Source organism: Phascolarctos cinereus, unplaced genomic scaffold, assembly GCF_003287225.1.
Source record: "Phascolarctos cinereus isolate Bilbo 61053 unplaced genomic scaffold, phaCin_HiC Scaffold_5;HRSCAF=322, whole genome shotgun sequence".
NCBI lineage: Eukaryota > Metazoa > Chordata > Mammalia > Diprotodontia > Phascolarctidae > Phascolarctos > Phascolarctos cinereus.
In genome coordinates this window covers 351,263,494-351,286,008 of record NW_027555958.1, presented here as the reverse complement: position 1 = coordinate 351,286,008, position 22,515 = coordinate 351,263,494, and the positions used below count along the sequence as shown (strand labels likewise).

At 39.7% G+C, this 22,515-nt stretch overlaps 1 protein-coding gene and 1 pseudogene across 4 annotated transcripts; one reads left to right on the top strand and one right to left on the bottom strand.

Moving 5' to 3' along the window:
• The first annotated feature begins 4,624 nt into the window (after window positions 1–4,624).
• On the top strand, window positions 4,625–12,285 carry LOC110205507 (SLAM family member 6-like). 4 transcript variants are annotated; one of them, XM_078156278.1, is made up of 6 exons: window positions 4,625–4,816; window positions 9,152–9,452; window positions 9,562–9,894; window positions 10,925–11,050; window positions 11,242–11,365; window positions 12,191–12,285. In XM_078156278.1, exons 2-6 carry the CDS (start codon window positions 9,434–9,436, stop codon window positions 12,207–12,209), a joined length of 621 nt encoding a protein of 206 aa, XP_078012404.1. In that variant the 5' UTR covers window positions 4,625–4,816; window positions 9,152–9,433; the 3' UTR covers window positions 12,210–12,285. The 4 variants fall into 4 exon arrangements, 3 of the variants coding, with proteins under 3 accessions (XP_078012404.1, XP_020837779.1, XP_020837781.1); XM_020982120.2 differs by lacking the exon at window positions 9,152–9,452; XM_020982122.2 differs by lacking the exon at window positions 9,152–9,452 and having other exon boundaries at window positions 11,242–11,369.
• Window positions 8,016–8,537, bottom strand: LOC110205508 (ubiquitin-conjugating enzyme E2 C pseudogene; annotated as a pseudogene).
• Window positions 12,286–22,515: the final 10,230 nt, after the last annotated feature.

The following is a 22,515-nucleotide window of genomic DNA, read 5'->3' as shown; positions in this document are numbered from 1 at the left end:
AAGGCCCTTGAGAATTTGAACAGGAATGCAAAAGTAATAAAAATAGAAGTGACATTAAAACATTTAATATAAAGCATATGACAATGATAAATAAATAATATTAGCTACCATGTGCTAGTGGTGGCACAGTGGATAGATAGAATGTCAGGCCTGGAGTCAGGAAGACTCATCTTCCTGATGACAGGTACAGGCCCAAGCAGAGACTACCACCCCTTAACCCAAAACAATTTGGGTCCCATTTGTTTGAGAAGGGAATGATGGGTAGGGGCCAGCCCAGGCCTTTGCCCCTTATCCCAAAAAGAATTTTGGTCCCATTTGTCTTCTGATTCTCCTTGAATTCTACTTGATCAAGGAAGTCTCTAGCATTTGCCTGAGGCTATAATCCTATCAACTGGCCTTTCTTGTTGCCTACTCCCAATCTTACAATTCTTTGTTACCCTTCATTTAAGCCTAGCCCTCTATTGTCTGTTACCTCTGGTTGGCCCCTGGCTACTTCCTGCCCTTGATCCTATCTAGACTTATTCTACCTCCCAGTCACTCCCATCAAGATCCTTCCTAGACCCCTCTTCCAGTCACCCCAAACTACTTGACCACTCCTAGATCCTTCCCACAGTCTTTCTATATATAAGATCCATCTTGGCCACCATTTAGGGGATGAGACTTGCTTAAGCCCGCTTGTCTTTATGGGAGTTACAAATGTTTAGATTCCTTAAGAGTCTGGCCAATATGGCTAATCTTTAATAAATCTTGTCTTTGGCTGAAAAAAGGCTTGGGTCAAATTCATTCAGGCAGGACCCAGGTGATTTTGGGGTCCTAGCACCTCTAAACCTCTAAACCTCAACACTGAGTTCAAATCTGGCCTCAGATATTTACTAGGTGTGTAACCCTGTGCAAGTCACTTAACCCTGTTAACCTCAGTTTCCTCATTTGTAAAATGAGCTGGAGAAGGAGATGGCAAACCACTCCTGAATCTTTGCCAAGAAAACAAATGGAGTCATAGAGAGTCACACAATTGAAATGACCCAACACCCACCACCATGAGATCCCTTCCATCACCACCAGGGGTCATCATCATTCCAGACAAATCACTCTGGGCAGCCTCAATCGGGTTTCTATTGCCTGATTTCATGGGCAGAGGTTCTTTTTTTTTTTTTAATTTAAATTTTATATTTTTTCAGAGGTTCTTAACCTGAGGTCCAAAGCAGCTTTATTTTTACAGACCTCTAATTAAAATTTAGCATTCCCTTGAGAAATATAAGCAACAAAACAGTATTCTGAGTAGGGGTCCCTAGGCTTCAGTTGAGTGTCAAAGGAATTCATTATATGAAAAAGAATAAGTAGTTCCCATCTAGTCAAACCCCTTCATTTTACATCTGAGTAAACTAAGGGACAGGGAAGGGAAATGACTTGCCCAAAATCACACCAGAAGTGATTGTCAAATTGGGACTTAAACTCATGGTTTCTGAAACTAAGTCCAGTGTCCTACCCACTATCCACTGTGGCCATCAGCACTGGCTGCCATGGGGGAGGCGGGTGTGGAAGGGAATGGGAGAGGAGGAAAGAGAAGGGAGCAATTACAAAGATCAAAACTTTAAAAGCTGACAAAGCACTGTATCTACACTATCACATTTGATTCTTACTTTTACTTTGCAAACTAGGTAATATTTAAATATTTATTAAGCACCTACTATGTGTCAGGCACTGTGCTAAGCGCTGGAGATACAATAAAAGGAAAACATGGTCCCTGCCCACAAGAAACTCTCAGTCTAATGTGGCAAAGGACAGGCTCTAAATAACTGGAGACTGAGGAGCTAGGGATAGGCTAAAGAGGACATACTTGACAGGGAGGGCACTAGAATGAAGAGAGATTCAGCCAGGCTTCCTCTAGAAGATAGGGTTTTAGAAGGGACTTGAGGGAAGCCAGAGAAGGTAGGAGGCTCAGGTTAGGAGGCTGAACACTTTATGCCTGGGGAACAGCCCTGGAAATTCAATGCCTGGTTTGAGGAATAGATATAAGGCCAGTGTCACTGGGAGTGGAATGGCATGTAAAGTGTAAGATTGGAAAAGGAGTACGTGTGTGTGTGTGTGTGTGTGTGTGTGTATGTGTGTGTGTGTGTCAGGGGTGGGGAGGTCCAGCAGGTTAAGAATGGCTTTGAACTTTCAGTGGGAATCCCTGGAGTTGGGGGCCACAGGAGACATGGTCATACTGCTTGTTGCTTTGAGAAAACCACTTTGATGACTGAGTGGTGGAGGGACTGGTAGGGGGAAAGACTTTTGACAGGCTGAGCAACCAGCAGGCTATGTTTTTATGGTCTTGATGTTATATAAACTGTTGTCCTGTTTCTGTTCCTTTCACTCTTAATCATTTTATAAAAGTTCTCAAAATTGTTAATTTTTGTAAATATTGAAGCTATAGTATACATTATTCCTCTCTTTCTGTTTACTTTACTCTGCATTGGTTCGTTTAAATCTTTCTATGTCTTTAAAATAATTTATTTCCTCATTTCTTAGAGCCCAGTGGTATTCCATCACACTCATATATCACAGCTTATTCTACCATTCCTCAGTTGCCGGACATCCTCTTTTTGTGGTGACCACTTTCTTTGAGAATTCTCCTTTCCAGCCGATCAAAGGTACTTTCAATAAATGAAGGGTTCTTTTTTTCTTGGACTGATCAGCATCCTCATGTGGTCAGAACAGAGAAAGAGAGTATTGCTTTTGCCTGAATCATTCTAGGATCCCTTACCCTAATGCAGTTGTCACCCTGATTGCTTCTGAAATGAGTCTTTCTGGGGCTAATCAGAAGAGAGAGGAGCAGTACTGTTTCAGAATTGTTGGTTAAAGGACTGGTAAAATTTCTCTTCCCAATCATTGTCTATGGCACTAACATCCAATCTAATCACCTAGGTCTACACCTTTGATGCCATCTTCCACTATTCCTCAGTAACCCCACATATCCAATCTGTTGTCAAGTCTTGTCATTTTTTCCCCTCCATGTCTCCTGCTAATAGCATCCTTTTGTCTCTCTGTTCACTTAGTCACCACCTTAATTCAGGTTCTCACCCCTTTTCACTGTGACTATATTGCCTTCCACTTTTTCTCCTTGCATCAAGTCTCTCCCCATTCCAAGTCATCCTCATATCTACTCTGTATGTATCTTGTAGGGGTGTATGGGATGTTCATGGTGGTCTAGCACCTCCGCTGTGAGGACTTGCTGAGCCCTTTTCAAGGCTGCTCATCCATCTTTCAGCCAACTCTTACCTGTGGCTTCAAGAAGCTGTAGCATGCACAGTGGCCACACCCCAGTAAAATCGTCTTAGCAGACAGGCTAAACTAGGTTGAAGGTAACCAATAGGCCTCAAACACTTACGGTGAGTTAGGGGGATGTCTACCCAAAGCATGTGAAGACTTCCCCCAGTGGAATGGGTGGATAAGAACAATCCATTCCACAGGGACATAACATAGGGTGCTTAGAACTTGGTCAGCCACATGTGCAAAAATAATTCATAGCAGCTCTTTTTGTGGTGGCAAAGAATTGGAAATTGAGAGGATGCCCATCAATTGGGGAACGGCTGAGCAAGTTGTGGTATATGAATGTAATGGAATACTATGGTGCTATTAGAAATGATGAACAGGTTGACTTCAGAAAAGCCTGGAAAGACTTGTATGGTCCCACCCAGGTGGGATTCAAAGCAAGTACGGGGGCCTAGGTGAGTTGGCACTCACCAATCACAATGGAATTTGACTGAGTGAGTGGGGGATCTTTTTATGCAACTTTTTATGTTTATAAATTTGTGTTTAAAATCTATGGTTTATGAACCAGTGCAGGAAGCAGGGGTATTCTGATACCTGCCTTGACAGTGGGCTCTCTCTCTTCCTCCCTCCCCATCCAACTGCCTCCTGCCTCTTCTCTCAAGAGACTGTGTTCCTCACTTTCCTCTAGCACCCTCCCCCTGGCCTCCCACCCTGACTCCGTAATCTGATAAGTTTTGGAACTCACCCTTGGGCCTGAACTGTCTAGATTGGCAGGTAGATGAGTGAGAGCAAACTCACCTAACCCACTTTATCTAGTCAGTTCCATAGCATGCTTCATATTCAAGCCTGCAGAAAGCAGGACCTACCCTGCATTTTACCATCTACCCAGTAGTCACACTAGTAATGCTCCTCTCTCCCCTCTCCTTCCTTTCTCCCTCTACCAATTGCTATAGGCATCAGACAGAACTGTTGGTTTTGAGTGAAGGAGACCCAAGTTCAAATCCTGCTTTAGACACTAGCTGTGTGATCCTGGGCAAGTCATTTAACCTATGCCAGCCTCAGTTTTCTAAACTGTAAAATGGGGATAATAATGAGCAGCTAAATTTCAGGCTTATTATAAAGCAACTGGCATGCAGTAGGCACTTAATAAATGCTTGTTTCCTTCTGCTTTCCCAGGTGGGATTCAAAGCAAGTACGGGGGCCTAGGTGAGTTGGCACTCACCAATCACAATGGAATTTGACTGAGTGAGTGGGGGATCTTTTTATGCAACTTTTCATGTTTATAAATTTGTGTTTAAAATCTATGGTTTATGAACCAGTGCAGGAAGCAGAAGTATAGAGCTGAGTCACGTGCAGGCCCAGAGCCGGATGCATCCGGATGAATACTCACACTAGCGCTGACAGGCTCTGCTCGGCATTTCAGAAAAGCCCGACAATCTTCCCTCGGGCGTTTCCCAATGCTCCTCGGTAAGAGCTATGTCTGATTCCAGGAATCTGAGATGGACCCTGGCACAGTCCCGCCCGCCGTGTGTTCTGCTGTGTGCTCTCATCCAGCTTACAGGTGAGTAATGGCACCCGTTAGCTGGAGCTTGAAAAGATGGCGATTGTGGGTAGGGGGTGGGGAGAGAAACTTGGAAATAGTGAGGACTGCTCAGGAAAAAGGAGAAAGTGGGAGCGCGCGCGGAAGATACAGGTACTGCTGTATAGGCAGGTACTGCTGGGCAGCCTCCCGCTCCTCCCAGGTGACATCCCGGCGCCCAAGGGCTGAGGACCTCCTCTATCGAGGAGGATCGGCGCGAGCGGCCGCGGCCCCCATGTCCTCTACGATGCTTGACAGACGCTTTTTGCTTCCAACTTCTTAGTTTAGATTTCGCAAATACAAGTCTTATGCCCTTTTTTGGCCCCTCTTGTAGGGGAGAGGCTGGGCTGGGATAGCACAGCTGTGCCTTCACATCCTGCCTCCTTTTAACCTAGCTCATCAGCCACACTGAAGAGATGCACCTTTAAAGCAGGCTTTTTTTTCCTTCATCTTTTAATATATTTACTTTTTTTTTTAACATTCTTTTATTTTTAAATTTTGAGTTCCAGATCCTCTTCCTCCCTCCCATACCCTCCACCATCTGATGAGAAGGCAGGTTATATGATATTAATTATACATACGGAATTAAGCAAAACATATTTCTATATTAACCATATTGCCAAAAAAAGCATGAAAAATAAAGTTAGAAAATTGTACTTCTTGCACTTAAAATTCATCAATTCTGTCTCTGGAGGTGGATACCATTTCTTCATCATGAGTCCTTTCAAATTGTCTTTGATCATTGTATTGCTCAGAATAGCCAAGTCTTTCACAGTTGATTATCATTACAACATTGCTGTTACTACTGAGCACAGTGATCTCCTGATTCTTCTCACTTTACTTGAATCAATTCATATAGGTCTTGCCATCTTTTTTCCCTCTGAAACCACCTTCTCATTGTCATTTCCCATAGCATAACAGTACTCCGTCACAATCGTATACCACAACTTCTTCAGCCATACCCCAATTGATGAGCATCCTCTTGAGGTCCAGTTCTTTGCCATTACAAAAAGAACTGCTTTAATTATTTTGTACATGTCTTTTTCCTTTTTCTTTGATCTCTTTGGGATACAAACATAGTAGTGGTATTGCTGGGTCAAAGAGTATGCACAGTTTTATAGCCCTTTGGGCCTAGCTGCAAATTGTCCTCCAGAATGGCTGGAAAAGTTCACAATTCCACCAACAGTTCATTAGTGTACCTATTTTCCCTCCTCTCCTCTAACATTTGTCATTTCTGATAGGTGTGAGGTGGCACCTCAGAGTTGTTTAAATTTGCCTTTCTATAATCAATAGTGATTTAGGAAAAATATATATGTATATGTATACATATATACATATATATGTGACTATAGATAGCTTTGATTTCTTCTTCTGAAAACTGTCTTTTCAAATCCTTTGACCATTTGTCAAGTAGGGAATAGTTCTTATTTTTATAAATTTCACTCAGTTCCCTATACATTTGAGAAATGAGGTAAAGTAGGCTTTGTGCCTTGACTTGGAAGACGATTTGATAACAGGAACTGAGGTGGAGAGGGTTGGTAAGAATGAAGTCGAGGGGCTGGCAGGAAATGGGAGATAGAGGAGGGATTGCAATACCAGTCCATCTGGTTTTTAGACTGTTCCAGCTGCTCGTCCTAGCGTCCTAGCAGTCGGGGAGGCAGGAGTAGCATCGAAGCTCCTGATTTTATGGCTCTTTGAGCAGTGTTCCAAATTGCTCTACATAATGGTTGAATCAGTTCACAACTCCACCAACAGTGCATTAGTATCTCAATTTTCCCACATCCCTTCCAACATTTGCCATTTTCCTTTTCTGTCATATTAGCCAATCTGATAGATATGAGGTGGTACTTCAGAATTTTTAAAAATTTGCATTTCTCTGATCAATAGTGATTCAGAGCATTTTTTCACATGACTCTAGATAGCTTTGATTACTTTGTGAAAATTGTTCATATCTTTTGACCATTTATCAACTGAAGAATGGCTCATATTTTTATAAATTTGACTCAGTTCTCTGTATATTTGAGAAATGAGGCCTTTATCAAAGAAACACTGTAAAATTTTTTTCACTCCATCCTATTTCCACCCTGCCATTTATCCTACTCTCTCTCCTTTCACCCTGTCAATTCTCAAAAGTGTTTTGTTTCCAACTACCACCTCCCCCAATGCACTCTCCTTTCTATCAGCTCCCTCCCTTTTCTTATCCCCTTCCCCTCCTACTTCCCTGTAGGGTAAGATAGATTTCTATATCCAGCTGAGTATGTATGCCAATTCTGATGAGAGTAAGGTTCCTGAGCATAGCCACACCCCCCACCCTGTCTCATTTTTATAGGTTTTTTGGGGGGAGACAGATTTACTCCTATCTGTGTCATCTTGGAGTTTCTTCATTAACATATCTAAATCATCACAAAGTTATTAGCACCTTTTTGATGTTTTGTTAGTCTGAAGCTGTGGAGCATTATATGGGTAGCCACTGGGGAATTCCAAGGAGAGCTTGTACCTTAGGTCTTCATATGCTGTACCAGCTGCCCCATGGATGGTCCCAATCCACTTGAAGAGATTGTCTAACTCTTGGAAGGCAGAGATTCCTTTGTCTCCAGACATCATTAGGGTCATCAATTCCTGCTGTAATGCATAACATAGGACCAGAACCCTGACAGCAGCACCTATTTGGCTTCTGCTGATCCAGCACATATTAGCAGGATGTGAATTTTAGTTAGTATCTGATACAGTTTGTGTTATATTGAGGCAACTAGATGGCTCAGTGGACAGGTCACTGGGCCTGGGGAGTCAGGTAGGCCTGAGTTCAAGTCTGGCCTCAGATACTTACTAGCTATGTGACCCTGGGTAAGTCACTTAAACTTCTGTTTGTCTTAATCCACTGGACAAGGAAATGGCAAACCACTCCAGTATCTTTGCCCTAATTTCCTAGAACCAAAGTGAGGCTCTGATGCCAATTCCAATCCACTTTCTTTTTTTTTCTTTTTTAAAAAAAACAACAAAACTTTATTTATTTATACATTAACGTTGAGGGCTGGACAAAAGTTTACGGGGGGAAAAAAGGAAAGGAAAACAGTCTATGAAACAGAGTCCTGTACGGAAAAGAGGAGAAGACAGGTTATGAGGAAGGGAAAAAGATAGACGCCCACACATACACATATACACAAGATGTAGGAAGGTCGGCTGGGCAGCCAGGGTCAGGGCTCTTGGCTAGTCACCTGCTTCATGTAGGTTTCCAGCAGGTACTTTTTAAAGGCTGTGGGATTTGTCCAAAATTCAGCAGCATGTGTGTTCAATGGGTTGTCAATGTTGGGTTCTCCCAGCAGGCTCTGGATAGATAGTAGGATGGTCCTGATATCATACAGAGCTGACCACTTGTCTTTGAGAATGTCCAAACAGATATCGCCTTGGGTGACCACATTAGGATGGTAACAAGGTGTGACAAATTTCACAGTGGGAGCATTGTATGGGTAGCCACTGGGGAATTCCTAGGAGAGCTTGTACCCTAGGTCTTCATATACTGTACCAGCTGGCCCATGGATGGTCCCAACCGACTGGAAGAGATTGTCTAACTCTTAGAAGGCAGAGATTCCTTTGTCTCCAGACATCATTAGGGTCATCAATTCCTGCTGTAAACTCTTGCCCACGGACCCTTATGGGCGGTGGCGGCACTGGCAGCGGCCGGGTCACAGTCCTGCGAGGCCATGGGGGACCGGAGATAAAGGAAGAGAAACTCTCGGGCGGCAACTGCCCACTTTCTAATATACAGTAGTGGCTACCACATGAGCTGAAACTTGAAAGTGAGGATTCAGATAGATGCAGGCAAGCAAAGTATGCTCTCTAGCCGTAGGTGAAGATATGGAAATGGAAAATGCAGAAGTTGAGAAATGCAGACAAGGAATGTCTAATAGTCAAGTTTGTCTGGAATGAAGAAAGCATAAAAGGAAAGAACATATGAAAGCTAGAAAGGCTCCAGAATTTGTATTTTCATTCTAAAGGCAACAAACACCCCTGAAGGCTTTTGAACAGGGAGGGTGATGGTCGCTATGTGGAGGATAGACCAGGGAAGAGAGAGAATAGAAATAGGGAGATGAATCTGGAGGCTATTACAATAGTCCAAGCAAGAGGTGGTGAGAACCTGGTCTAGGGTGGTGGCTATGTCAATAGAAAGAATAGATTATATATGTTGTTATTGTTGTTCATCCTTCATTCTCAAAGAGGACTGATGATGTCATGAGTGTGATGTCATGATTTGCACCATGAATTGGATTTGAGTGAGGTAGAACTGCACAAAGTCACCAGCCTCCCTCTCTCCTCCAGGGTCATTGGAGTCCAGTGGCAAGACAAAGGTTTGGATGACTAGCGATGGCCCAGGATGCGTGGGTGACTTTGGCCTTTTAAAATCAAAGTCTTTCCCAGGTCTATAGAGGTAGAAGAGATAAAACTTGGTGACCAATTGACTATGAAAAGTAGGAGAGGGAATGTCATGGTCGAATACAAGACTCCACACTTGGGAAGCTGAGATCGTGGTGGGTGCCCTCAGGAGAAGGAAGGAAGTCTGGAGAAGGGTCAGGTTTGGAGGGAAAGACACATGAGACTCAGATGCCTGCAGTACATGTAGGTAAACCTCTTTCAGGACCTTCCTGTATTTTTAATTCCCTTGTCTGTCTCAGGTGAGTAAAGGGCCACTTTTCCTATTCTCTGATAAATCTTATTCTATCCTTTCACAGGTATTGGCATCATATCAGGGAAGATGTCTTCTCTGAACAGGACTCAGGGAGATTATGTTCTGTTGTGTCCAGATTCAAAAATTGGAAACGAGACCCTGTTGATTAAATGGTATTTTCTATCTAAGAATCTGAGCCTACTCACCATCTGGTCAGGGGAGAGCAGTCCACACTGGATCATTCCCCAGAAGGAATACAAGGGGAGGCTGTCTGTTCCTGATGGAGAATCTCTGAAGATCACAAATCTGACCCCTGAAGACAGTGGAAGTTATGAAGCTCATATCATATCAGTCTCAGGAGAGATATATATTGAAAAGTTCAATTTAACTGTCTTTGGTAAATGAGCCACTTGTCTCCATTTGGAACCCTTCTTGCTACCACACACTTGTACACTTTAAAAAACTTCCTTCCACTCTCCCATCTTCAAACCTTTTCAAAACCTGTGTCACCTCCAACTTTGCCTTTTAGAAAGGGAAGGAGGGATAGAGCTGCTTTTTCCTTACATAAGTGGAAGGTAGAAGATAGAAGACTGAGGTTGGAAAGACTGTTCCAAGATCTGAAACTTAAGAGGCAGCCCAAATGAATGAATAGGATTTACTGAATTATAGACTTACCTTCCCTGGGGAAGTATGTGAAGGTCGTTGAGCTGGTCAGTCACTCAGTCCTTCCTTAGCCCTCCCTGTGGGAATTGCCCTGAAGAACCCTCCTTAAGGGGTGAATGTGCTCCTGAAGTAGTAAGGTAGAAACACCATCCCTGTCTTCTGGGTGCACCCACACTGACAGGAGAGAGACAAGATGTAAGAGGTAGGGAGGTGTACTAGAGGAAGAGAACTGGTGTGCATTGGGAGAGAAGGAAGGCTTTCTGGGGAGAAATTGAAGAACTGAAGGAGCTTAGTAAATCCTGGGTAGGGGAGAACTCTAGAAGAGAAATACTTAAGATGCTGCCTATTGTCATATCTTATTCATAGCTTAGCTGATCATCTTTGTATCTCTGCTCTCTGTTCCAACCATCTAGGGATTTGTTCTGTGAAGTTTGGATTCTGTCAAGGGCTGTACTTGAGGACCTAGAGGGCCACATATGGCCTCAAGGCCGCAGGTTCCCCACCCCTGTTCTAGGCCCTTTTCTCTCTTTATTCCTCTTCTTTCCATACTCCCCACCACCATTTTCCTGGTTCTTGTTTACCTAGATGCCAAAAAAATTCTACAAGGAGTAAAATCTCTAGTACTCCCTCTTTCCTATTCTCTGCTCCTTCCTATCCCTGCACCTCCTCCCCATCCTTGCTTCTATCACCTACTCCCATCCCCATCCTCTTTACCCTTTCCCCACAACAGGTTGATTCTGATTGATCCTAACTTCTTGTTTTAGGCACTGTGACTAGAAAGTCTAACACAAATCCATGGATTTGGTGGTCCCTGCTGGGCAGCCTGGTGCTCCTGGTGGCAGTTTGGTGTTTTCTTTGTAAAGTAAAGAGTTCCCCTTGCAAAATTAAAGGTAACCTGAAGATAAGAGGGATTGTGGCTGTGTTGGGGCGATGGGACTTGGGTAGTGAATTGCATTGGTTTTACTTTTTGGAAAGGGGAAGGAGGAGATGGGTTCTGAGTCCTGGATATTCTGGTCAGTAGACTAAGTTCATATGACGGATGCGATCAGTCTTCTTGGACAGTCATTCTTCTCATCCCTAGACATTCTCACAAGAGGAAACATACAAGCAGTAGTGTATCACGAGAATGAGAGAAGACTAGAGGAGGGCTTGACAGCTTGTCCAAATGGCTTCCATTCAGATCAAGAGACACACGGAAGACACCTGTGAGTAAGTCAGCTCCTTGCTAGCCATGTATCTACAGCAAAGGCAAGAATGAGGCCAGTCAGGTATGGGTAGGGGGAAGAACATGATCCTGCCTCTTGTTCTTAGCTTTATTCCTATATCTTTTCCTCCTCTAACCCATTTGGGGATTGAAAAACTGAGGGTGCCCTAACCCATTCTAGACAGTTTTCTGGAAATGTATTCTCTAAATAGACAGAGATAAGGTGCAGTTGAGCAATCAGAAGTTAAGCAGCAAGCCCAAGAAATCCTAATTCTAAGTAAGAGAGCCCTGTGACAGAGACCTTGCCCCTGGTGACCAGGAAATCAAAGTAAGAAAACATAATTAAGTCTGAACTAATGAGTTAGAAAGAACAGTTCTGTTTCAGGGCCCTGGGGTCAAGAAATCTCCTTCTGAATGGGAAATGCCCATTCTAGCCAAGGCTGGAGAAAACAGATGCATTTTACGTTATTGAGAAAAAATCCTCTAGGGTTTTTTCCTCTGGTATCATCATTAGGTGTCTGAAGGCTCTCTTGCCTTTTAAAAGAGCTGTGCTGTTGTAAGAGTTTTCTGGGTAATAATAAATAAATGAATGAAGAAACGAATAAATAGATACATTTTTAAAAAGATCCATAGTGGCAGAACCCAATCATCCTCCTATGAGAAAGAGGTAGCAGCTCAGCTGAATTTCCAGCTTGCGTCAGGATTTGAGAGCAGATGGAAGCATCAGATCCCAAAGTACAACTTCTTATAAAAATGCAGAAGTTAAAAAGCCACCTTAGCAGTGTACTTGAGACCTTTTAAAGCAAAGTGTGTGGTTTTCTGGCAGGTGTACAATTTTTGACTGATGGATTGACAGCATAGAAAAGTCATTTATACAGACCCTCATGTTCCAGAGAGCCTTGCCAACTGCAAACACAAGATCATGGAATTATGCTGGGCAGAGTCTGCATGACACAGGAGATCAGCTGAGAGCAACACGGATAAAAGCAATCCAACAGTATCAACCAACAAAGACATAGTTCATCCTAAAGTCTTAGAGGCTTGCACTGATTTTTCCAGACCTGTGCCCTGGGCACGGATGACCACAGGTGTGGTCTACATGTGTCCATGCTTCCTTTTGATGGTGTATATTGCTGGCAAACTCTGCCTTAGGTTTATAGGAGGAGAGATATCATTACTTCTCTTTACTGGCCTCTTCAATGTCATTCTCTCCAATGTCCTCATTCCTCCCCTCTCCTATCGGAACTCCATCGCATCAACCCTGATCTCTGATAAGTGAGTTTTCACTTTTTCTTGTCCAGCACCAGGGCTCCATGCCATTTCCTGGTCATCTCCACGCTAGCTACAGAGCATATCACCTATCCCATTCCAGCTCGCCTTTGTGTGTTGTCTTCTGCTATTCAAATGTAAGCTCCCTGAAGGCACAATGAATACTGAGATCGGCATGGAGCCAGTTCAACTTCTGCCTTAGACACATAATAGTGTGTGACCCTGGACAAGTCACTTAGCCTCAGTTAGCCTTACTTTCCTCATCTGTAAGATGGGGATATAATTGCACCTACCTCCTAGAGTTAGAGAAAGTGAGATAATATTTGCAAGGCTCTTTGTCAGCCTTAAAGCACTATGTAAATGCTAGCTATTGGTATTAATATTTGTATCTCTGGCACTTTGTACAGTGCCTGAAGGAAAATGAGCACTTAATTAATTCCATATCTATATATGTCTTTCACTAAGTGCCTTTGCTAGTGAAATGAACAGAACCAAGAGAACACTATATACAGTAACAGCAATATTGTATGGTGATCAACTGTGAATGACTTAGCTATTCTCAGCAATATAATGATCCAAGACATTTCTGAATATTATAGTCAAATTCCGAAACCCCCAGCTCAAAGATAAAATGTTACAAGCAACAAGAAAAAGACAATTTACATATGGTGGTGCCACAATTAGAATCACACAGGACTTAGCAGTGGTAACCGCAGGTCTTGAAATACTATATATCACAGAGCAAAAGAACTGGGCCTCTAGCCAAAAATATCATGCCCAGCAAAGCTAAGCATAATTCTGAATGAAAAAAAAATGACATTTAATGAATTGTCAGACTTTCAGGACTTTGTAACAAAAACCAACCTTAACTTAATAGATTTGACATACAAGAGCTAAGAGAAACATAAGGGGCATACCAAAGATCAATTACAAGGGACTTAATAAGAACAGACTCTTTACTTTTTATGTATGTAAAATGTAAACTGTATGTCTACGATTGTTTATCCATGCTTAATTGTAGCCTTTGGCGGTGGGGGGAGGAAGGGAGAAAAAAGAACAAAGTCAAAAGTGTACTGCAGAAAACCAAAGAAAACTTACAAGAAAGCAAAGAAAAGATGAGCAGCTTTCAACACAATGAGTAGTATTTAACATATGGGCTTTCTTGAAATGGAAATTTATTGCTATATATTTTGAATCCTCTCTTGTGTTCTGCTATACGTGTGATGTTTTTTTCTCTTTCTTATTATATATTTAAGTTTTAATATTTAAGTTTATAATGTTTCTTTTTCCCTTTCTTATTATATATTTAAGTTTTAATATTTAAGTTTATAATGTTTTTTTCCTTTCTTATTATATATTTAAGTTTTAATATTTAAGTTTATAATGTTTCTTTTTTCCTTTCTTATTATATATTAAGTTTTAATATTTAAGTTTATAATATGTTTCTTTTTCTTTTCTTATTATATATTTAAGTTTTAGTACTTTAGTCTAAAATTTAAAAAAAATTTTAAAAGTTAAACAGTGTGAAATGTAAATTCATGGTTTTATAGTGAATCCTCTTTTTGTGTTGTGCTGTGTACATAGAAGTGTTCATTTTTTTTGTCTTTATGTATCTAAGAACAAAATGAATTTTTAAAAAATGACTAAAATGGAAATATGTTTTTCATGACTGCACATGTATAACCTGTATCAAATTGTTTGCCTTTTCAATGAAGTGGAAAGGGAAAGGAGGGAGGAAGAGAATTTGGAAATCAAAAATATCAAAAACCAAATGTTAAATCTTTACATTGTCAGATACAAGGTTATTTTGTTTATTTGCTGCTGTAGATTATATGTCTACTCTATTCCATTGATCTACCTTTCTATTTCTTAGCCAGTACCAGATGGTTTTGATAATTACTATCTTATAATATAGTTTAAGATCTGGCACTGCTAAATCTCCTTCCTTTATATTTTATTCATTATTTCCTTTGATATTCTTGACTTTTTGTTCTTCTGAATGAATTTTGTTATTATTTTTTCTAATTCAGTAAAATAATTTTCTGGTAATTTAACTGGGATGGCATTGAATATATAAGTTAGTTTGGGCAAAATTGTCATTTTTATTATATTGACCCTGCCTATCCATGGACAATTACTATTTCTCCAATCATATACATCTGATTTTATTTGTATAAAAAGTTGGGGTTTTTTTAAGTAATTTTCTTTATATAGTTCCTGGATTTGTCCTGGCAGGTATACTTTCAGGTATTTTATACTGTCTAGAGTTATTTTAAATGACATATCTTTTACTATCTCTTCTTGCAGTTTTGTTTGTGATATATAGGAATACTGATGATTTATGTGGATTTACTTTATATCCTGCTACTTTGCTAAAATTATTAATTGTTTCAACTAACTTTTTAGTTGAATCTTTGGGATTTTCCAAGCATATCATCAGATCATCTCCAAAAATAAATAGTTTTATTACCTCATTCCTTATTCTGATTCCTTCTATTTCTTTTTCTTCTCTTACCGCTATTGCTTTTATTCCTAATACAATGTTAAATAATATTGTTGAGGCGGAGCCAAGATGGCAGAGTGAAAGCAGCGACTTGCTTGAGCGCTCCTCCAAACCCCTCCAAATATTCATAAAAAAATGGCTCTAAACAAATTCTGAAGCAGCAGAACCCACAAAAAGACAGAGTGAAACAAATTTCCAGCCCAACCTGGATGATTGATCAGAAAGGTATATTGTGCCAGGCTGGGAGCGCAGCACAGCGGGGTGTGGGTGCGCAGGTCCAGCGAACCTGGAGCAGGCCTCAGAGGATTGAATCTCAGGCAGCTGTGGAGGTTTCCAGACTCCTCAATCCACCAATGCCAAAGACAACTTAGAAGGTCAGTGGGAAAAGTCTGTTGCTGTTGGTGCTGAGAAAGGAAGGTGGGGTTTCAGCTCCATTCCCCAAGAGCGTGGTCCTGGGGGGGTAGCTGCTTCCCAAGCTTCCAGCCCATGGACTGAGGGGGAATTGCAGGGATCTCTTTGCCAGTGCTGAGGCAGGAATCTCTTGCTTTACCTGTGTTTGGATCTGGGTCACAGTTCTGGGCGGTGGTGTGCTGGGGTGAGGAGGAGCCCTGGCATGGTGGAGCTTGTAGTGGCTATGGAGAGGAACCCCTTCTCACAGTTATAGGACAGAAAGGAGTACTTGTAGTCACAGGCCAGGAAAGGAGTAAACACCTCGCCCCTTATCATACCACCTTGGAAGAACTGAAAATTTACAGGGCCCTACAAGTACCTCTGAAAACAGCTGTACAAACCCCCCAAGCTTGGGACAGTACATTCTCCACATTAGAAGCAGATTTGTACCTTAACAAAGAATTTAAAACTCAAGTAATTGGCCGGGATCATGAGCAAGCAGCTCAAAAAGAATCGGACTAAATTGTCTTACTTTGGTGAAAAAGAAGATCAAAATATGCAGCCAGAAGAAGACAGCAAAGTCAAAGCTCCTACATCCAAAGCCTCCAAGAAAAATATGAATCAGTCCCAGGCCTTGGAAGAACTCAAAAGGGATCTTGAGAAGCAAGTAAGGGAAGCAGAGGAAAAACTGAGAGTGATGCAAGAAAATCATGAAAAACAAGTCAACAGCTTGCTAAAGGAGACCCAAAAAAATACTGAAGAAAATAACACCTTAAAAAATAGCCTAACCCAAATGGCAAAAGAGGTCCAAAAAGCCAATGAGGAGAAGAATGCCCTAAAAAGCAAAATTGGCCAAATGGAAAAGGAAGTCCAAAAGATTACTGAAGAAAATACTTCCTTAAAAATTAGAATAGAGCAATTGGAAGATAGTGACTTTATGAGAAATCACAACACAGTAAAACAAATCCAAAAGAATGAAAAATTAGAAAACAATGGGAAATATCTCATTGGAAAAAAATCCTGGAAAATAGATCCAGGAGAGAGAATTTAAAAATTATTGGACTATCTGAAAGCCATGATCAAAAAAAGAGCCTAGACATCATCTTTCAAGAAATCAAGGAAAACTGCCCTGATATATTAGAACCAGAGGGCAAAATAGAAATTGAAAGAATCCACAGATCTCCTCCTGAAAGAGATCCCCAAAGGAAAACTCCTAGGAATATTATAGCCAAATTCCAGAGTTCCCAGGTCAAGGAGAAAATATTACAAGCTGCCAGAAGGAAACAGTTCAAGTACTGTGGAAACACAATCAGGATAACACAAGATTTAGCAGCTTCTACATTAAAGGACCGCAGGGCATGGAATATAATATTCTGGAGGGCAAAGGAGATAGGATTACAACCAAGAATCACCTACCCAGCAAAACTGAGTATAATCCTTCAGGGGAAAAAATGGTCATTCAGTGAAATAGAGGACTTTAAAGCATTCCTGATGAAAAGACCAGAGCTGAATAGAAAATTTGACTTTCAAATACAGGACTCAAGTGGAACATGAAGAGGTAAACAGGAAAGAGAAATCATAAGAGACTTATTAAGATTGAACTGTTTACATTCCTGCATGGAAAGATGATATTTTAACTCATGAGAACTTTGTCAGTATAAGGGTAGTTGAAGGAAAAAAATTATATGTATGTATATATAGATAGAGGGCACAGGGTGAGTTGAAGATTAAGGGGTCATATCTGGAGAATAAAATTAAGGGATGAGAGAGGATGATACTGGAGAAGAAAGGGAGAGGTAGAATGGGGTAAATTATCTCACAAAAAAACAAAGAAAAGTCTCTACAGTGGAGGGGAAACAGGGAAGGTGAGAGGGAATGAGTGAATCTTATTCTCATAGGATTTGGCTTAAGGAGGAATAACATACATTCAATTGGGTATGGAAATCTGTCTTACCCTACAGGAAAATAGGGGGAGAAGGGGACAAGAGAGCAGGGGATGATAGAGAGGAGGGCAGATTGGGAAAGGGGTAATCAGAAGTAAATATGTCTGAGGAGGGACAGGGTCAAAAGAAAGAATAGAATAAACGGGAGGGCAGAATAGGGTTAAGGGAAATAGAGTTAGTTTTTCACAACGTGTCTACTATGGATGTGTTTTGCATAACTGCACATGTACAACCTATATTGAGTTGCTTGCCTTTTCAATGAGGGTGGGTGGGGAGGGAGGAAGAGAGAAAATTTGAAACCTAAAGTTTTAAAAATATATGTTTTTTAAAATGTTTTCACATGCTACTGGGAAATAAGAAATACAGGGAATGGGGTACAGAAGTCTATCCTGCCCTACAGGAAAATAGAAGGGAAAGGGGATAAGAGAAGGGGAGAGAGATAGAAGAGAGGACAGACCAGGGGAAGGGATATTCAGAATGCATGCCATCTTGGGTGGGGGGAGGGGGGAGATGGGATGAAAATTTGGAACTCAAAAACTTGTGGAAGTGAATGTTGAAAACTAAAAATAAATAAATTTATATTTTAAAAAATTTTTTAAAAATAAAAAAATATTGTTGACAACCGGCAACTTTGTTTCACACTTGATCTTACTGAGAAGACTTTATGTATCTGGTTTATCCCCATTACAAATAATGTTTGTTGATGGTTTTAGATAAATGCTTTTTTTTAATCAACTTAAGGAAAAATCCATTTATACCTATACTTTCAAGTGTTTTTAATAGAAATAATGGTTGAACTTTATCAAAAATGTTTTCTGCATCTATTGATATAATCATATAATTTAAAAAATCTTAATTATTGATATAATCAACTATATTAATAGCTTTCCTTAGGTTAAACCATCTCTGCATTGCTTGTATAAATATCGCTTGATCATAATGTATAATTTTGTAATATATTGTTGTAATCTTTTAGCTAGTATTTTATTTAGGATTTTTGCATCCATATTCATTAATGAAATTGGTCTATAATTTTCTTTCTCTGCTTTTGCTCTTCTTGGCTTAGGTATCAATATCATATTTGTATCATAAAAGGAATTTGGTAGGATCCCTTCTTCACCTATTGTTCTAAGTAATTTATTTAATATTTGAATTACTTGATCTTAAGTGTTTAATAGAATTCAACCAAAAATTCATCTGGTCCTGATGCTTTTCTCTTAGGAAGTTCATTTATGGCCTGTTCAATTTCCTCTTCCAAAATAGGTCTATTTAAATATTGTTTCCTCTTCAGCTAATCTAGGCATTTATGTTTTTGTAAATTTTCCTCCATTTCATTTACATTATTAAATTTATTGGCACATAGTTGGGCAAAATAGCTCCTTATAATTGTTTTAATTTCATCTTCATTAGTGGTATATTCACCCTTTTAATTTTTGATACTAGTGATTTGGATTTCTTCTTTTTTAAAAAAATCAAATTAACCAATTGTTTATTTTATTTGTTTTTTCATAAAACCAACTCCTGCTTTCATTTTTTAATTCAATGGATTTTTTTTTACTCTCAATTTTATTAATCTAACCTTTAATTTTTAGGATTTCCAATTTAATGGTTAACTGGGGATTTTTAATTTGTTCTTTTTCTGGTTTTTTAAATTGTATACCCAATTCATTGGTCTGTTCTTTCTCTGTTTTATTGACATAAGCATTTAGAGATAGAAATTTTCCTCTAATCACTGCTTTTGTTATATCCCATAGGTTTTGTTATGTTGTGTCATTATTGTCATTCTCTTTAATGAAATTATTGATTGTTTCTATGATTTGTTCTTTAACCCACTCATTCTTTAAGATTAGGTTGTTTACAGCTCTGAGGTTCCATGTCACACCTATTAGATTGGCTGACATGACGAAACAGGAAAATGATAAAATGTTGGAGAAGATGTGGGAAAATTGGAACACTAATGCATTGTTGGTGGAGTTGTGAATTGATCTAACCATTCTGGAGAGCAATTTGGAATTATGCCCAAAGGGCTATAAAAATGTACATACCCTTTGAGCCAGCAATAGCACTTCTAGGGCTGTATCCCAAAGATATCATAAAAATGGGAAAAGTACCCACATGTACAAAAATATTTATAGCAGCTCTTTCTGTGGTGGCAAAGAATTAGAAATTGCAGAGATGTCCATCAATTGAGGAATGGCTGAACAAGTTGTGGTATATGAATGTAATAGAATACTATTGTGCCATAAGAAATGATGAACAGGCTGACTTCAGAAAATGCTGGAAAGGCTTGTATGGACTGATGCTGAGTAAAGTGAACTGAACCAGGAGAACACTGTACACAGGAACAGCCACGTTGTATGATGACTAACTTTGATAGACTTAGCTCTTGTCAGCAATGCAAGGATCTAAGACATCTCCAAAAGTCTCATGCTGGAAAATGCTATCTATATCCAGAGAAAGAACTATGGACTCTGAATGCAGATCGAAGTATGCTATTTGCTCTTTTCTTCTTCTTCCTCTGTTTTGTTTTGTTTCTTCTTTCTTGTGGCTCCTCCTATGGTTCTAATTCCTCTTTACAACATGACTAATTCGAAAATATGCTTAATAGGAATGTATATGTAGAGCCTATATCATATTGCATGCTGTCTTGGGGAGGGAAGGAGGAAGGGGGAGAAAATTTAAAACTCAAAAGCTTATGGAAGTGAATGTTGAAAACCAAAAATAAATTAATAAAAAGATTAGGTTGTTTAATCTCCAATTAGTTTTTAATCTATGTTTCCATGGTCCCTTATTAAACATAATTTTTATTGCATTATGATCTGAAAAGAATACTTTTATATTTCTGCTTTTTTGCTTTTAACTGTAAAATTTGTATGTACTAATATATGGTCAGTTTTTGTAAAGGTATCACAAACTGCTGAGTTTCTATTTCCATTCAGTTATCTCCAAATATCTATCATATCTAGCTTATCTAAAATTCTATTAATTTCTTTAACTTCTTTCTTATTTATTTTTTAGTTAGATTTATCTAGTTCAGAGAGGGGAAGATTAAAGTCCTCTATTATTATAATACTACTATCTATCTCCACCTGTAATTCATTTAACTTTTCTTTTAAAAATTTAGATGTTGGGCAGCTAGGTGGTGCAGTGGATACAGCGCCTGCCTTGGAGTCAGGAGGACCTGAGTTCAAATCAGGCCTCAGACACTTGACACTTACTAGCTGTGTAATCCTGGGCAAGTAACTTAAGCCCAATTGCCTTACACACACACACATAACTTAGCACCAAGCTTTCTTTTGAAATACCTTAGTAATGATGACAGTTTTAAGAATACTGATAACATTTTCATATACCATAAGTAAACAGTTTGACCTTAATGAGTGCCTTATAATTATTCTTTAATCTTTTCCTTACATTTCTTCTGGATATTTTATATTGAATTTTCCATTGAGTTCTGGTCTTTTTGTTACAAATACCTAAAAGTCTTTCAGTTCATCAAATATCCATTTGTTTTTCATTCAGGATTATATTCAGCTTTGCTGGGTAAGTTATTTTTGGTTGCAAACCCACCTCCTTTATCTTCAAAATATAATGTTCCAAGACTTCTGGTCTTTTAATGTAGAAACTGCTAGGTCTTGTGAAAGCCTGACTGTTTTCCCATAGTATTTAAATTGTTTTTTTTTTCTTGTTGCTTGCAATATTTTCTCCTTAACCTGGGAATTTTGAAACTTGACTATGACATTCCTGTAAGTTTTCCTCCTAGGATCTCTTTCAGGTGGTGAACATTAGAATTTTTCTATTTCTATTTTATTCTCTTGTTTTAGAACTTCAGGTCCGTTTTCCTTAATAATTTCCTCTCCTAAAGCACAGTTAGTTCCCCCAGCCAAGCTGTCCCCAAAATGTTCTTGCTTCGACGCACTAATGTATTCACGGTGCATGTGCTCACTCATCCTCACCCACAGGTGCAGCCAACCATCATATCTGGTCAACATCAGTTGGCCTGACATCTGGAAATAGCAATGAGTCCTTCAATCTTTTCCCACTCAGCCACCTCCTCTTTCTTAGATGAAAGTTTGTCAGATAAAAGTTCCTGAGGCTATGAGGTGAAAATTCCTGAGATGAAATTTCTTGAGGCTTCTAGTGAGGTGAAAGTTGAGGTGAAATTTCCTGAGGCCCAGTCTGCTTCCTGACAGAGCTGCCCCTGGGCTTGCTGTTTGCTGACCCAGTGGAGCTGGCCTAGAGGCATTTACACTTCGCTGAAGCCAAACCTCACCCCCTGGAGGTATTGTCTTTTCTGGTGTCCTCTCAAGTTGTCTTAGGAGAACAACTGCTTCACCACTTTATTTTTGCTGCTCTATGTTCATTTCATGGCAATTTTCTGTCATTTGTGGAGGAAATCTGGAGAGCCTGGAAAATTCTGATCTATTCTGCCATCTTCCCAGCATCCTCCCAAAATGAGAATTCATAATTTGGTAAAAAATTGTTGGGAAAACTGGAAAGCAGTATGGCAGAAAAAAGTAATACAACCAAAATTCCTCTAAAGCAGATGTCAAACTCCCAGTCAGCAATACACCTAAGTAAATAAAAATACAATAGAACACAAGTTTTATCTGTGGTTTTCTAAGTCATTATTGAGATCCTTATGTAACATGGTTGAGTAATCCTGTTTCTATTTGAGTTAAACACTTTTATCTAGAGAAACAAAAGGTGAGGAATATCAGGGGTGAAAATGAGAGAGAGAGTAGAAAGAAAAGAGACTTATCAATACCAGATCTAACATTATACTATAAAACAATAATTGTCAAAATGGTGCGTCATTGGTTAAAAAATAGAGAGGTCAATCAGTGGAACAGATTATATAACATGCAGAAGGAAATGATAGCATAGTGTTTGATAAACTCAAAGGCCCTAGCTACTGGAATAAGAATGCATTATTAGATAAAACATTCCCCGGGCATCTAGGTGGCACAGTGGATACAGCAGCGACCCTGGAGTCAGGAGGACCTGAGTTCAAATCCAGGCTCAGACTCATAACACTTATTTGCT

Coding starts and splice junctions, on each gene's coding strand:
- LOC110205507 (XM_020982120.2), top strand. CDS start 4,732: ATGTCTGATTCCAGGAATCTGAGATGGACCCTGGCACAGTCCCGCCCG. Junction 9,895..10,924: donor GTTCAATTTAACTGTCTTTG/GTAAATGAGCCA, acceptor TTCTTGTTTTAG/GCACTGTGACTAGAAAGTCT. Junction 11,051..11,241: donor TTCCCCTTGCAAAATTAAAG/GTAACCTGAAGA, acceptor TCTCATCCCTAG/ACATTCTCACAAGAGGAAAC.